Here is a 17,428-nt window from a genome sequence, read left to right as displayed (position 1 = left end):
CAGGGCTGCTTTGCTCCCCACCACCTGCTGTCCAGGGGCCAAGCGAGAAGCGAATGCCCAGGCCTCTCCTAGCCTCCTCCATGGGCTCTGGAGCTGGCACTCTGAGCTGGCTGCTGCAAGGCCAGGAAAGGAGGGCAGAGGGGAAGGCTCCTGGCTGCCATACGTTTGCTCAGACTATGCCCTCCAGCAGGATGCCCTTCTTCCTGCTCACCTAGTTTAAAACTACTTCTTGGTCTTCACAGCCCAGATCAAATGCTGACCCTTCTGGCTGGGTTTCTCCTGTCCCCTCAGGCCCAATTCATCTTTTCTTCTGATGGACATCCCTGGAGCCGCGCCCATCCTTCATTACCACTCTATTCACCCTGCAGTATAGGAAATCCTGCATGTGTCTTTCTCCCCTACCAGGCTCTGAGCTTCTTGAGAATGAGTTATTTCCTCCATTCCCTCAGAGCTGGGTGCAGTAGGTCACACACAGTGCAAACAGCAGGTGCTCAGAACACAGCCGTGGAACTGAATAGAGCTGTGGCCAGTCCCTGCACCCCAGGAGGAGGATGGTTCACGTTCACAGGTGCCTCCTTCCCTTAGAGCTCAAGTATTTCTCAAGGCTCCTCCCATTCCCTCTTGTGTCCCAGGCTTTGGGGACAGCTGGTATTTTCAGCCCTGTGAGAGCTGCAGAAGGCAACTGAGGCCCAGAGAGGGAAGTATGTGCCTCAGTCACACAGTAAGGCAGTGTCTCCAGAGTCCCAGAGCACAAAGATGAACCACCAGCCCCAACACCCTCCAGCCTGGCCTCCCGTGCAGAGGCTGCCCGTGGGATAGACACGGGGAGGACTGGACTTACCCCAGCATCCAGAGATCAGCACCAAAAGCCAGGCCACGTGGCAGCTGGTGGCAACATGGCACCCCATGGCTCCTGGGGACACAAAGAAAGAGAAGAGGGTGAGAAGCTTCCTGGGTGGCAGGGGGTCTGCTCCTCAGCCCCTCCCACCTCTGCAGGCCCAGAGAGAACTGGGACTGGGAAGGGAGGAGAAGGAATCAACTCAGATGGAGGGTTTGGGAGCACATGGGAGAAAGGAGAGGGTCTGTATCATTTGGTTTTAACATTGTCCTATCCTGGGTATAGCACAATGGCCTGTGAGTCACTGGGTGAGGCTGGGGCCTATCGGGTCCTCTTTGCCCTCATGGGGGCTGGCTGTCCTGCGTGGAGATTCTGGGCAAAGAGTGACATATTCTAGGCCCAGTAGACGGAGGCAGGGGCTGCTGCCTTCAGCCTCCAGCACCACATCCCCCAAGAATGACAGAGCCTGGTTATCCTGGGGACAGCACTGAGGAGATGGACACTGACAGGGAAGACAGGAGTCTAACAGGGAGCTTGGCAAGTCCAACAAGCCCAAGCCAACCACCAGTGACCAATGAGCATATCTCTTCCTGTTTTTTTATTTTTTATATTCACCGTATTATCCCATAACCTTGTATATGAAGGGATGCAGCAGGCCATGGTGTCCAAAGAGGCACAGAGAGGGGAGGTGACCTGCCCAGGACCTCACAGCAAGTCTGTGGAGGCTAAAGCTGAATTTTGAAGGGCTCAGAGCTAGGCTCTAGTGAGATCGGGGGCTCAGCTGACAGAGGTTCTGAAAGACCAGATCCTATTTCTAAGGGTGGCTGGGAGGGTAGACATCTCTCTCCCATATGGCAGCAGTCCCCACTCTGGTCCCATTCCATCAGGGCCCTCGTCCTCCAGCGGCTCAGGAGCAGGCCTCCCTAGAGCCCAGCAGTGACACCAGGGGGACCACACTCACCAACCAGGAATCCTAACCTCCTATGGAACTGTCTGCCCTGGTAGTGCAGGGCCAGACTCACACACATCACCCTTCAGTACGTACCTACTGTGCATCTGGCCTGGGGGGTGTTCATCTCCCTGGCTCACAAAGTAGGCTTAGAGCCATTAGGCAATTTGTTCAGAGACCTCCAACTAGAGAACAGAGCCAGCATCAAGACCCAAGCTGGTGTCCTATCTCTCTTGTCAATAAGTGACCAGAAAAGACACAGGGCAGTGAACGGAGCTGGAGGAAAGGATTTTTGGAGAGACTTCCACATCTCTGCCAAGATATAGGGGTGAGGGATTAAGAAAGCGCTGAGAGCTTGGACCCCTTAATTCTGGACTTGGAGGGGCCTCAATCCCTCTCAGCCCATGTCCCCAGTGAACAATGAGGTGACCCTACCAGATGGTTCCTGACCAACATGACATACAACAGTCCAGTCCACAGTCCCCTTTGCTTTCCTTCTAATATTATACTTAAAACATCCTAATTACAAAGTGTGAGACAGTTACTTGAAGAATAAAAGATTCTTTTTCTTTTTCTTTTTTTTTCCTTTTTTTAAGACAGAATCTCATCTACCCCCAGGTGCGTGCAGTGGGGTGTTCTCAGCCTCCCACCCCGAGTAGTGGTTACAGGTGGCCACCAATTGGTCTTTCACCATGTTGGCCAGGCTGGTCTCGAACTCCTGAACTCAAGTGATCCACCCAGCTCAGCCTCCCAAAGTGCTGGGATTACAGGCGTGAGCCACTATGCACGATGAACCACAAAAGATTCTAAGATGTATTTGACTAATAAGAGGCAACTCTTCCCCCTACACATCCTATCCCTGTGTTTCCACTGCCTTGGGTTTCTGAATATTAACAGCCTATCACAGGGGTTGCAAACTGAAATGCTTACAAGGCCAGCAGGGAATTTAGATGAGGGTGTTGCTGGGTGGGTGGGGATGATGGCCAGTTGGAGTCCACACGCTCTCTGTTGAAAAGTGGCAGCTGCTGATGTGTTTCAGCCAAGAGGGAATGTGGGCCCAGTGTGGCGGGGCTTCTGATTTTTCTCAATGAAAAACTAGAAATCAGGCTTTTCACATGAATTCAATTTTTAAATGTTGGCAAATAACTCTATTTGTAAGGATTACTTTGTGAGTCAAACATGACCATGGCCAGAGTGGGCAGGCAAGGCCTGGCATGCATCCTACCAGGCCTTTCTCTGCACCCGAGAAATATGTTCCCATTACACACATGTACAGAGCCGTGAGGCTACTGTTTACTTTGAGAATAATGGAGTTACCCTCTACATACAAGCAACTTGCTTTTCGCACATCAAGAAATTCCACAGACGGCACTCCAGGCCAACAGTGCTTAGAATTACCTCTTTCTTTTTAGGAGATAATAATAGCTCATGGTATGGATGTTTCCTAATGGAGATTTCATCCCTTACCGATGGGCATTTGGGTGTTTCCAGGTTCCCGCCCCCACAAGCAATGCCACCGCAAACATCTCTCTGTACATAATTGTGTTGAGATTTGGTTCTTCAATGTGGTTCTCCAACAGTGGGAGTGCTGGGTCAATTAAATACAACCCAGAGTGTGTATGTGAACTTTTACTAGACACTGCCATATTATCTTCTGGAAAAGGCTGTGGCAATTCGCAGTCCCGCCAGCAGTATATGAGAGGGCCTATGTGCCCACCTGGAAGTGATCTCTCTTTTAAATGGCTGCCAATCGGACACATGAAAAATGGTATAGCATTGCTGCTTTAATTTGCATTTCCCTAACTACTAGCGGGGTTGAGCAAGATGCCTTTCTCTAAACGTTCAAACCACTTTCCATCTGTTATCTTGCGTTACCCTATCACAACCTGCAAAGAAGCTAGCCAGCAGCACTAGCATTATCCCTGATTTACAAGTGGAGAAACCAAGGCACTGCGCAATTAAGTGACAATCTGACATCTCACAGTGAGTGAGTATCTTCTACAGAAAAAACTCCAGCCCTCTGCCATTCCAAACCAGATGTTATGAGAATTAAACAACATCTGCTAAGAACATCATCCACAAATAGCTGGGGAGAGCACACCATTCTGCTAGGTGTTGCAGGAAGTTTGCAGTGGAAGGAAGGAAGGAAGGAAGGAGGGAAGGAAATGAACACTTGTTAGGCAATCCCATAGGCCAAGGATTTTCACAGGTATTATTTTTACTCAATCTTCCAAAATACCTCCATGAAGTAGGTCTTCTTGTCCCCATTTTACAGATGAGGACACTGAGGCTCAGAGAGGTCACTCTAGGATTGACCAGGTCTGCCTGAGTCAGAGTCTCCTGATGTTTCCATCACACCATGCTGCTGCTCCCGTTTCCTGACTGTGTAAAAGGGGAAGACATGGCCCCTCCCTCATGGAGCACAATACGCATCACACAAAAAACACAGGGTGAATGTCTGCCAACAAGTGAGCGCCTGCACACACACGCGTGCATAATGCCTTTCGCTTTCCACAGGGCAGGCTCAGGCTCCAACACTGCCAGGCACACTGGGCCCCCAACCTCTCTTCTTAAGTGCCTGTTCTCCTTTCCCCATCGGAGGCGATCAGACTGCCTCAGTGCCCAGATCCATCAGTCAGGGTGGACGCACACAACCCTAATTCTGCAGGATTGGCAGGCACTGCCTCCAGAGCATTCAGAAGCAGGGACCATCTCAGCTCCAACCTGACTCTGCCTCCATGCTCCCCACAGGGTGAGGTGTCACCAACACTAGGTCAAGGTGGCACAGGCTCCAAAGGGTAAAGCAAAGCAGCTGGGCCTGAAGGGCTCCTCCCTGCTGCTGGGTTTTCCCTGAGGTCCCAGATCTTCTTCCTCTGGCTCCTCTGTCTATGGGAGGAAAGCAAGGCCCAGAGAGAGCAGAGGCTGATGCCAGAGGGAAAAGACAGACAGGCTCCTAAGCCCTGACCTCCAGCCTCAGTGTGGTGAGGGACGCTGCTTTGCCTGCTGGCATTCCTCAGTACTGGGGCCATGGTGAGCAGCATGGGTCCCCAGGGAGAGCCTGACCTCACTCTGCTCTGTGCAATAGCTGTTCCCCCAGCCTCCTGGCCTCCTCACCTCCCATTCAGCACAGCCAAGTAGTTTCCTCCACCATCCTCAGGCCCACCCTCAGGATGGGGCCCGAGCTCCCAACAACCCTCACGTCTCCCCACTGCACCAGGAAACACAGACACACCCTTCTGTGCTGGGCTTCCTGCTTGGACCTGGGATAGGTGCCAGAGATCTGCTCCAGAGGTACGGGCAGAGCCACAGCCAGCTGCCCCCAAATCTCTCAAGTGCTGGCTTAGAGCCCTCCTCCTAAGAAGACACACAGCCAAGCCCCAAGCCCTCAGACTCCAATTCCCAACATTCTCCTTCATGCCAAACTTTGTGCCAGGCAAGTGGGAGGACATAGGGCCATGAGAACATACAGCCGTGACTGGAAACATGTGCTAGGTGTCAAATAAGTGAAACAGACTGTCACTGCCCAGGGCCATCAGGAGAGAGAAAATCCCAGGGCTCCCAGCTTTCAGGGCTCAAGCTACACACAAGTCAGATTCACAATTCTAACATTTACTGAGTCTATGTTATATGCCAGTCATTGTGATACACAATGCATTCTACATACTGGGGCTCAGAGAGGCTAAACAACTTACTCAAGGTCACACAGCTAATAATTGTCAAGTCTGGATTTGAACTCCATTCTGATGGCCATCATGGCCAGGCTCCCAGCCTCAGCCCCAACCCTTGCTGAGCTCAGACATGTGACCCAGGGGAGGGTCTTGCGGAGGCACCTGATAGGAAGTCTCTGGGCAAGACCCTGTGGCATCTACTCAGCGAGCCCAGTGAGAATTCCAACATGCTCACAACTAAGGTATGCTGGGCCAGCAGGAGGTAAGCGGCACATGCCAAGAAGAAGGCGGATGGCTGGGGTAGTGGGTGGGCTTCTGTTTCATCTGCCCTCCCAGGCTGTTGGCATCTCACATGCATTGCCCCTAGAACCAGTAGCAATAGGAGAATGCATGCTCCATCAGGGGTGAGCGAGTCTCCCCCCTCCTCACCCGCTACTGCTTCGCTCCACCACCTTCCCCTCAAGGTTGACACCTTTGTCCCTGGCGGAAGCTGACTGCAAATTTCTCAGATTTAGGGCAGCAGCCCCGCCCACATTAACCACCTTCTCTCGTCATCACCCAGGAAGACCTGCTGCTCAGACCAGCTCTGGGCTGAGGGCTGGCTGGGGAGGCTCTGAGAGGTGGTTCAGTGACAGCATCCATGGAGTCACCCACATAGGAATCACCCCCTCCCCCCACCAAGTCAAATCAAAGTCTCATACCACAGAGAGCCAGTGAGCTGCAAGGTGAGGCTTCGGGCAGTGAGGGATCTAGCTGGGTCTGGCCACACTGCACACGTCTGCCCTGACATGCCCTACTGTGTGCTAGGCACTGTGCTAGAGCTTAGGGACACAGAAAGGAACAAGGTAAAGCCTGCACCTTGGGGGAGCTGAGACTGCCTGGGAGAGACCAACCCCAACAGAGCAGGTGAGTGAGTCATCCAGTGTCGGGAGCGAGGTGCCCTGGGAAAGAAGGGGCAGCGCAGGAACCAGCTGAGGGTCACTGGGGAGGTGACACGTGAGCATGCACTCGCAGGAGACTGGGCCATGTGGATATCTGGGAGGAATGCCTTCCAGGCAGAGGGAGCGGCCTGTGCAAAGGCCCTGAGGCAAGAGCATGCCTAGTGCACTTGAGGAGCATGAGGAGCGTGGCTGGAAGGGGTGCACAGTGGGAAGAGTTGCAGGAGATGAGGGTAGAGAGATCTCAGGGTCCATCATGGACACTTTGTAGGCCACTGATTGTGAGGAAACACATGATATGAATAAGCAGTTTTCAAGGAGCACCCTGGCTGCTGTGATGAGGACACACTGTAGGGGGCATGGGCGGGAGTGGCTAGACTGCTGTCCAGGCTCCCGCAGGGATGCAGGCAGGGATGATGGGCTCCAGGCAGGGGGGCGGTGTGGGATCTGGCAGATTCTGGGCATATTTCAACGTAGAGCTGAGAGGGTTTCCTGCTAGTGGGGATCTGGCTGTGCAAGAATGAATTGAGCCTGAGCACCTGGGAGGATGGCATTGCCATTAGCTAGGACAGGAGAGGCTGCAGGTGGAGCTGGCTGAGGGACAAGATCGGAAGTTCATTTGAGACATGGCGAGTCTGGCATGGCTGTTGACAACCAAGTAGCAACAGTGGGTCGGCAGCTGGACATGGTCAGCCAAGGTCCAGGCCAGGCTAGAAGCAGAAGTGTGGGAACCACCAGCAGGGAGGTGGTGCTTACCGCCACCAGAGGGGCAAGATCAGCAGGGCTCCCACACCCCTGAGCTGAGGCAACTGGGCAGAGAATCAGTCCGTCTTTGAAAATTGTCCAAAGAGCCTGAAAATGCATATACCCTGTGGCCCAGCAATTCCACCTCCAGAACCTCAGCTGAGGAAATCGCCATGGCTGTACGTGGACACCAAGCCACAGGGATGCCCACTGTTGTGTAACTTATGATAGATACCCAACAGGGGACTGGCTCAACTGTGGCTTGTCCCTAGGAAGCAACAGGGGATGGTATGTGGATTCCTAGTGTGTGAATGTATGCAGGAGAGTATGCGCATACAGCACTGTGGAGTGAAGCCAGGGTGTTGTGTGAGTGGTGAGGTTCTGGGAAGTTTTATTTTCTTCTGCCTAGTTTCTGCATTCCACCTATCTTCTATAATAAGCATTCAGCGTGTTGACATCAGTGGCTTCGTTTATGTCCACCCTACCACAATCTTGCCACAGCCTGTGAACACATGGACAACCCTGATTAGACGTTCTCTCTGGCACTGTCCTGAGCCTCCCTGAAGGCCAGAGTCCCAGGTGCAAACACCAGGGGAGACTCTGAGAGCTGGGAGAGTCCTCGGCAGTCCTCTGGCTGACACCCCTCCCTGGGCTGCTACCAGACATTTCTAGGGACACGGAGCTCCTTTTATCCTGGGCAGTGGGTCCCAGCTCGGGAGGTGCTGCCTCTCCATCCCCTGAGTCCAGCCCCACTGGGTCTTTCCTCGCTAGGCGAGGAGGTGGGATTGCTCCCACCACCAGGAGGGCTCCCTCATGCTCTGCCTGCAGGCAGCCACGAGCAGCAGAATGCGCTAAAACCCAAGGTCAGAGACAAGGCCCAAGGCTGGCACTTGGCCCCATACTGAGGGTTCTCCTTCCCCCAGGTGAGGACCGACGGTGTGAAAGAAAAGCTTGTGCCTGAAAGCACACACACACACTCTCTCACATAGTCACCCACACACTCACACACACACACTGCACACACACAGTCTCTCAAACACACATCTACACACTCACATGCTTTCACACACACACTCTCTCAAAGACACACTCACCCACACACACACACTGTATCACACACACTCAAACACACACCACACACACTCAAACACACACCCACACACTCACACACTCTCTCAAACACACACCCACACACACACTCACGCATACAAACACATACCACACAACTCACACATTCCCAAACACACACCCAGACTCTCACACACACACTGCACACATACTCAAACACACACCCACACACTCACACTCTCACGCACACTCTCAAACACACTCATGCACACACACTCTCAAACACACTCATGCACACACACTCTCAAACACACTCATGTGCACACACTCACACACACACAATTGCGTTCTGCCACCCCTTCCAGGAGATGCATCCACAAAATGCCCCCATCCCACTGCGCAACCCTGGAGGGCCCCTCCTTCCTGTCCACACTCCTTTGCCCACGCTGGAGGAAGTGTGGTTCCTTGCAAAGCCCCCTATGACCTGTAAGGGTTTCACCAAACACCTCTGAATCCCAGGAAAAAACCTAAGAGGAAGCCCATTGAAGCCTGGTGTCTTAGACTGGAAAGGCACATTCCATGTCTCTGCTGGAGCAAGGCACACTCCCCTCTTTTGGGAAATAGGCAGTTCTGGGCCTAACTCCCGGGGCAGGGCCCCCACGGTGACCGTCTCCCATCTCTCCCTGCAGCCCGGTCAGGAGGTACAAGGGTAGAGGGCACACTGTCGCCTGCCGACAGGCAACGCCTCCTGGCCCAGCAGGCAGGGGGACATGAGAGAACAGAGCAGGGAGAAGGAAAAGGGCAGGAGGGGACATCTGGGCAGCGTTTCAGTTTCTCGGGAGTGAGAGATTTTCACAGCATGGTGCCACGATTTAGTTTGAACTGTTATGAATTCCCATAAAATCAGATGCACTCAACTTTGAATAGAAATACAGAAATGCGCTGCAGAAATCAAATACAATTTGGGGATTATTCACCACCGCTCCACACAGAGAGGTTCATGCGTGCAAGAAGGCACCTGCAGATGACACCATTAGAGCTGCTAATAGCCAACCCCTCGTAGGTCACCGATGACCACGCTTCAAAGCCCACACCATCCAGGCCACCGCCGGGGAGGCTGCTGTGATGGAAAGAGGAGACAAGACCACCTCATGGCTATTCTGTTCTTGCGCCCTCCCCTGGATCCCTCCCAGAAGCTTCCATGAAGTGGTGCCTGGGGCAGGAAGGGAGGGCACGACCTGAGACTCCCAGGGTGGGGAGCCACAGATATCAGCCTCCCCCACATGAAGCCCGGTGTCTCTGAGTTCCCCTCAGCCTCCCGAGTAGCTGGGAGTACATGGGAGCACAGGCTCCCACCACCACGCCCGGCTAACATTTTTTTATTTTTAGTAGAGACGGGATTTCATCATGTTGGTCAGGTTGTCTCGAACTCCTGACCTCAAATGATCCGCCCACCTCGGCCTCCCAAAGTGCTGGGATTACAGGCGTGAGCCACCGTGCCCGGCCTAGGCTGTTCTTAATCTTTTGCTTTGATGAAGAAAGCCACGACACATATCTTTGTTCCTGTCTGTGCATAGTGGTGCATTTAGAAGCAGGAAATTTTCATATTTTCATAGCTGTTGGCAAACTGCCCTCCAAAGAGGGTGCACCAAGTTATACCCCCTCCACCACTAACAATGAGGAAAAAGCGGTTTCCCCACGTCTTTGCCATCACTGGGCTCTCACTTTTTTTATGAGTTCCAAAAAGACAGCAGAGGCTCCTGATCCTCATATCCCCAGCCCCCGCTGGGCACATGGACAAGAATGGAGTGATCAAAGTCAGCTTCCTCCTATCCCCTGGCTCACCAGCAGGGGAACAGCCCACAGACCCCAGCCCAGGCCTGGCATGTTGCTGAAACCTGCACCCACCCCCTCACTGGGGTCACTGCCAGTCACCCACCCTGTGTTCTCCCTGTGCCCTGACCCAGTGGCTCCCTCCACCTGGAGCACTCCCTGGCTCCACATTTCACATCCCGCCTTACAGCTCAAATGCCCTTCATCTATGAAGCCACCTTGGAACGCTGCTGGAACAGGAGGCTGAGTTCTCCTCATCCTTACTACATTGTTGGAGGCATCTATCCCAGCTGCGTGGGACAGCTGGCCATGCCCTTGTCCTCCTGCTGCCAGAAGACCCACAGATCCTCGCAAGCAGAGTCTACTTCATCTCATACAGCCATTTGCCCACTAGCATGTGTCTCTAAAATTTAACAGGTCTGGCAGTGAGCTGATTTCTTCCCTAAATAGGTTCCAGTCCCTGCCTTTCCCATCTCAGCACATTCATCTCTATCCAGCCAGTCAGTCACGCAACCTTCTTTTATTAATTCAGTTAACGAACATCTTCCACGCACCTGCTAAATACGACTTTCCCCCCTGCCCCCGGTCACTCTATTTCAGCCACACTAGCCCCTCTCAGCCTCAAACCTGCCAGCTCATTCCCATCCCTTGGCCATCACTGGGCTTGATCAGATTCTCGATCCCAGCCCTCCCCTCCTCTTCAGAAGAATGATGTGTCCACACCCATGTGGGGGTCTCCCACCGTTTGTGCTGAGCTTGGCTGTGAGACTCACTTTGCCCAAGCTCCACAGTAGCACGAGCATGCACCTTGTGCAGAGGGACTTGCCTGTTGAGCTTCTGCCACTCAATTTGAGAAGAACACCCCATGCAGACCCGTGGCCCCAGAAGAGTGAGCAGACAGAACCTATGCACAGCCTAGAGTCAAGCTCAGTCACGCCCAGCCTAGATTTGCTGACCCTCCCTCCAGCTGACCCCTGACACATAAGAAGGAATAGACGACTGCTGTCGTGCTTTGCGTGCAGCTTTATCGAGATAACAATGACGGATAATACTATGGATATGACACCAAAAACACAGGCAAGAAATGGAAAAAATCGATGAACTGGACTTCATCAAAATGGAAAACTTTTATGCATCAAAGGACACTATGGACAGAGTAAAAACGCAACCCACAGAAAGCACCTGCAAATCACATGCCTGATAAGGGCTTAACATCTAAAGTACAGAAAAGACTCCTAAAACTCAAAACAAACAACCCAGTTCGAAAGGAGGCAAATTTCTCCGTAGAAGATGTACAAATGGCCAGCCAGGCGTGGTGGCTCAGGCCTGTAATCCCAGCACTTTGGGAGGCCAAGGCGGCCAGATTGCCCGAGGTCAGGAGTTTGAGACCAGTCTGGCCAATATGGTGAAAACCTGTCTCTACTAAAAACACAAAAAAAATTAGCCAGACTTGGTGGCGTGCGCCTGTAATCCCAGCTACTCAGGAGGCTGAGGCAGGGGAATTGCTTGAACCAGAGAGGTGGAGGTGGCAGTGAGCCGAGATCGCACCACTGCACTCCAGCCTGGGCAACAGAGTGAGACTCCATCTCAATTAAAAAAAAAGAAGAAGAAAAAGAAGATACACAAATGGCCAATGAGCCCATGAAACAATGCTCACCGTCACTACCATTAGGGAGCTATAAATCAAAACCACAATGAGACACTAGTTCATGCTCACTAAAATGGCTACTGTAACACATACACACATAAAACAAGTGTTGGAGGCCAGGCGTGGTGGCTCACGTCTGTAATCCCAACACTTTGGGAGGGTGAGGAGGGCAGATCACTTGAGGTCAGGAGTTCAAGACCAGCCTGACCAACATGGTGAAACCCCATCTCTACTAAAAATACAAAAATGAGCTGGGCCTGGTGATGTATCCCTGTAATTCCAGCTACTCAGGAGGCTGAGGCATGAGAATTGCTTGAACCCAGGAGGTGGAGGCTGCAGTGAGCCGAGATCATGCCACTGCACTCCAGCCTGGGCAACAACGAGACTCTGCCTCAAAAAAAAAAAGAAAGAAACAAGTGTTGGTGAGCAAGTGCAAAAGTTGGAATCCCTGTGCATTTCTGGTGGGACTATAATATGACACAGCTACTGGAGAAAGTAGTATGACAGTTCCTTATAAAAGTACAATAGGGCCAGGCACAGTGGGTCATGCCTGTAATTCCAGCACTTTGGGAGGCCAAGGCAGGCGGATCTCTTGAGGTCAGGAGTTTGAGACCAGCCTGGCCAACATGGTGAAACCCCGTCTCTACTAAAAATACAAAAATTAGCCAGGCATGGTGGCGGGCGCCTGTAGTCCCAGCTATGCAGGAGGCTGAGGCAGGAGAATCGCTTGAACCCAGGAGGTGGAGGTTGCAGTGAGCCAGGATTGCACCACTGCACTCCAGCCTGGGTGACAGAGTGAGACTCCATCTAAAAAAAAAAAGTAAGCATAGAATTACCATATGCTCCAGGAATTCCACTTCTGGGAATATACACAAAAGAACTGAAAGCAAAAACTGGAACCCTTATTTGTACACCAATGTCTATGGCATCACTATTTATAATAGCCAAAACATGAAAACAAACCAAATGGTCTTGAGCAGACAAATGAATAAACAAAATGTGGTATATCCATTGATATATCACAATGAAATGTTATCCAGCCATGAAAAGGAATGGAGACTGACACCTGCCTCAACGAGGATGAATCCTGAGAACCTGACGCCACCAGCCAGTCACCAAGAACCACATATTATCAGTTTGTTTATGTGAAATGTCCAGAAGAGGTAAATCTTAGAGGCAGAAAGTAGATCTGTGGTTGCCAGGGGCTGGGGGTAACGGGGAGGGAGGGTAGCTAAAAAGTATGGGCTTGCTTGCTTTTTTCTTTCTTTCTTTCTTTCTTTCTTTCTTTCTTTCTTTCTTTCTTTCTTTCTTTCTTTCTTTCTTTCTTTCTTTCTTTCTTTCTTTCTTTCTTTCTTTCTTTCTTTCTTTCCTTTCTTTCCTTCCTTCCTTCTTTCTCTTTCTTTCTTTCCTTTCTTTCCTTCCTTCCTTCTTTCTCTTTCTTTCTTTCCTTTCTTTCCTTCTTTCTTTTTTTCTTTTTTTTTTTTTTTTGAGACAGGGTCTCACTCTGTTGCCCAGGCTGGAGTGCAGTGGTGCAGTCACAGCTCACTGCAGCCTCAACCTCCTGGGCTCAAGCAATCCTCCCACCTCAGCCTCCCGAGTAGCTGGGACTACAGGAGCATGCCACTATGCCTAGCTATTTTTTTAATTTTTATTTTTGTAGAAACAAGGTCTCACTGTGTTGCTGAGGCTGGTCTCAAACTCCTGGACTCAAGTAATTCTTCCATCTCTGCCTCCCAAAGTGCTAGGATTACAGGTGTGAGCCACTGCGCCCAGCTAGAGGTATCTTTGTGAGATGATAAAATGTTCCAAAATAGGCTGTGACTATGGTTGCACGTATCTGTGCATGCCCTAATAACCATTGAATTGTACACTTTAAATGGGCTTATTGGATCATATGTGAATAACATATCAACAGAGCAGTTTTAAAAAATTAAAAAATGAATTTGATAAACAAATAAATAAAGCTAGTGTAGAAACCGAAGCTTATCAAAACTAAGTGAGGTAAACTGCCAAGTTCACCCTTGGTGCAGACCCCCTTCCACTCCCTTTACTTCTTTGCAGCCCCCACTTGCCTCCCTGGGCCCCACCTCTCACCCCCAGCTAGAAAGGCAGCTTGGCCTCACCAAGCCCCCTCTTGCCTCACCTGAAGTCCATCTCCCGTGGTGAGCCAACCTGGGCCAGCCAGCTCATTTGACAGACAAGGGAAATAAGGCTCACAGAGGCTGCCTTCCCTGTCTTCAGACCATCGGTCCAAGAGCCAAGAATGGAAAGGAAGACCCCAGGTCCTGGGCCTGTCCTCCATTCTCTCACAGGATGGCCCTTAGAAAGTCCTGGCCCCCCTCTGAAAGTGTAGAGCAGACTTGGTACCCCCAGGCATTTTCAGCTCTGCTCTTCTCAGCCTCTCGGATGCTGACCCCAACACCACTCCCAAGTCAAAACCATTTGCTCAGGGGCCATGTAGGTGGTCGATAGAACTATGAGTGAGGCCAAGGCCACTCCTAATGGTCACCTGTTCAACTTCCACCAGCTAATTCACTGTCAGGCCCTCCTGCCCTCCCCAAGACGGAGGGGTGGGAGGGAAGCCAGGACGTCTTTTCTTATTTCTCCTTCTCCTCAGTCAATAGAAAGGTTCACAGGTGTCCCAAGTCTCCACCTTCTTCTCTCCTTTCCTTTCTCTGCTCTCATCTCTTGCACCCCAAAACCTTCCCAAAAGGAATCTCAATGCTGAGAACCCAGCAGCTTCCATCCTGTGTCCTCCAACTCCACGCAGCTGCCAGGAGAACACCTCCCTGATGACTTTAACTCTGCAAAATCATTCTGTACATGTGACTGCAAATCTAGACAGGGTGATGTTATGCCCATTTCACAGATAGGGGCACTGAGCACTCAGAGGATCAACTTGACACTAAGGATCAGCCAGGGAGTCAGCAACAGAGTCTGGGCCTCTCATCTGAAGAGAGAGCTTCCTCCTGGCACAGAACCCCATGTGGGCTGCAAGGAGTGAAAGTGAGGCAAACAGCATGCAACTGCCCACTCCCGGCTGTGTTCCTACCCACACAAGAGCTCCAAACCCCCGGCTGGGGTAGCACTGCCCTGCAGATGGGCGGGGCTGGCTCTAGACCAGTCGCACTGGAAAGTGAAGGCCTCCCTCAGGCTCCTCCCTCCCATGTGATCGAATAACCTGGGAGCCTATTCTTTTTTCTTTCTTTCCTTCCCTTCCTTCCCTCCTTCCTTCCTTCCTTCCTTCTTTCCTTCCTTTCTTCCTTCTTTTCTTCCTTCCTTCCTTCTTTCCTTCCTTTCTTCCTTCTTTTCTTCCTTCCTTCCTTCCTTCCTTCTCTCTCTTTCTCTCTGCCCCACTGTGACTATTCTTTGTTCTTTCTTTCCTTTCCTTCCCTTCCTTCTCCTCCTTCGTTCCTTCCTTTCTTCTTTCCTTCCTCTCTCTCTCTTTCTCTCTCTCTCTCTGTCTCTCTCTCTTTGCCCCACTGTGATTTTAGCCAAGCCGGTTTCCTCCTCTTCCACCCTCACCCACTCCAGGGCACCTTCCACAACATTCTCCAGTCTTCACAGACACCCCTTCAGCACTCAGCCCCTCCTCACTGACATTAGGTACAAATAGGAGTTCTCACCCCAAGCAGAGCCGTGGGTCAGCCGTGTGACCCTGGGCAAGGTGGCAGATCTCTGCAGGCCTCAGCGTCCTTGTCTGCAAAATGCCACTTGGGACACAGCTTCCGCCTTTGCTCAGACAGGGCCCTGTGACCAGAGACCCTTCCTCCCACTGAGGATGCGGGGACTGAGGAGCCTTCCCTGAGCCCCTCTCAGCCCCCCAGGCACAGCAGTCCCTTTACTCTGTGTCTGGGGTCTCTGAGATGTGACTCATGCTGCTTTCAAGCCTAGTGTGGTGCAGTTGGAGCTCTGCTGTATGTGACGGTGTCACTGGCTATGCTGCAGCCTTCCCCCCAGCCTGCCCAGAGCCTGGCAGACAGTAGGTGCACAGTGAGCACTGGATGAATCATGAATCAATGGCTGAACAAAATAAAGAAATGAGGTCCCTTCAAGTGTGAACAGCCTGACACTACGCTGCAGGGAAGGCCTGGGCACAGCCCCACCACCCAGCTGCCAGGCACACTCTCAGCTGGGGGAAGGGGATCCCTGTGGGGATGAGTGGGGGTATCGAGGAGAGACGGCAAGGCACACGTTCTCTAACAGCAAGTTGATCATTTTCCCTTTGAGTTAAGTGATACATCTTTTCCAGATTGCCTGTGACAGCCACTTCCTCCCCACATAATTGTGTGAGATGCTGTTTGGATTGTTTTTACGCATGTTAATATCACAGCTTCCAAAAGGAGCAAGGGGCACGCAGTGGGGGCTTGACCAGAAGGAGTTTTGGGCTCCTGAGAGCTCACTGGGAAACCTGGGCTCAGTGGGAAACCCAGGTCCCACCAGGTTACCTTACTGTGGTTGGAGAGAAAGGGACAAGTCCACCCGGGAACCATCAGGCGGGGTATGAGATCCATTTTCAAATCCCTGCTCAGCCTCAGTTTCCTCTCTATGCTGATGGAGGCAGCACCTACGTGGCAGGATGTAGTGAGGACTCAAAGGCGGCACACCTGAGAATGCCCACAGGTGCACCTGGCACGGGGTGCGTGTCCAGTCCACCCAAGCATCCTCTTGCCTTGCCTTTTCCCAGTCCCCGTCTCTTCTGCCCAATTCTCAAGCTAACAGTTGTAGTGACAACCATGCTCCGTTGTATGTAGAGTACGTCACCCTTGTTGCACTCATCACAAGCACCCGGCACCTGGACTGCAGGTTCTGTGAGAACAGGCAGGGCAGACCCAGACCAGGCGATCTTAGAACAGAGCAGAGAGCACCACCCATCCTGCCCTGCCCAGCGAGCACCACCAGCCTCTCAGGTCACTCGGCCTTCACCAGCCTTGGAGGCGGGAACACCACCTCATTTTCCAAATGGTGAAAATGAACCTCAGGGAGGATAGAGGCATGACCCTAAAACCCTGCAGTGCTGAGGCCCTAGTATGATTGACAGAACTAGAAATTTGGGGCTTAGGCTGAGTCTCACCTAAAGCTATCACCACCTTCTCTGCCTCCCTCCCCTCATCCCGTTCTCCACCAAATGCATCACCCTCCTGGAGCTGCTGGTTGGCTCTCTCTCCTGCCTGTCTGTTGCTAACCTCCCCCAAAACTGTGCTCCTCACAGGAGCCCAGCCAAGGAGCACCTTCCTACTCCAGAGGCAATGGACTTGCCCAGAGCCTGCAGCAAGGGGTGGTTCCAAATCCAGCCTCAGGTGAAATGCACAACTGGACATTTGATTGTCGCCAAGCCACAGCTCTGTAGAGGCACCAAATCCACAGCAAGTTCCTTCTCCTCCTTCAACAGGGCTTGGCCATCACCTCCTTTGGAGTCTCCTCTGATTTTACCAGCTAGGCTGCATCAGGCCTTCCTCCACCCCACTGTGCTTGTGACAAACAGATGTCCCCGTTCGAACCCTCCATGCGCTGTGTGTGTGCACACGTCTGTCTCTTTCACTGGATCTTAAACTCCCCGAAGACCCTAGGATCAGGGCATGCCTACTTCACCCTGGTTGCTCTAGAGCCTAACACAAGGGCCGTCATAACATAGGAGATGTTCAATAGTAGTGGCTGAAATATAAAACATAATATAAATATAAAAACATAAATGGAAGGGAGGGAGAGAGGGAAAGAGAGAAGGAGGGAGAGAGGGAAAGA

The 17,428-nt window shown here is 51.9% G+C and overlaps 1 protein-coding gene across 2 annotated transcripts in view; it reads right to left on the bottom strand.

Annotated features, from left to right (window-relative positions):
- LOC116459102 (cadherin-23) overlaps nucleotides 1–17,428 on the bottom strand; it is a 317,512-nt gene that overhangs the window by 272,567 nt on the left and 27,517 nt on the right. For both annotated transcript variants that reach the window (XM_058436324.1, XM_032139382.2), the window contains exon 2: nucleotides 842–913. In XM_058436324.1, coding sequence (XP_058292307.1) covers nucleotides 842–908 — 67 coding nt within the window. In that variant the 5' untranslated portion in view covers nucleotides 909–913. The remainder of the gene's footprint in view (nucleotides 1–841; nucleotides 914–17,428) is intronic.

Source organism: Hylobates moloch, unplaced genomic scaffold (assembly GCF_009828535.3).
Source record: "Hylobates moloch isolate HMO894 unplaced genomic scaffold, HMol_V3 SCAFFOLD_3, whole genome shotgun sequence".
NCBI lineage: Eukaryota > Metazoa > Chordata > Mammalia > Primates > Hylobatidae > Hylobates > Hylobates moloch.
The sequence above is the reverse complement of the archived record's forward strand: the minus strand, read 5'-3'. Positions and strand labels throughout refer to the sequence as shown.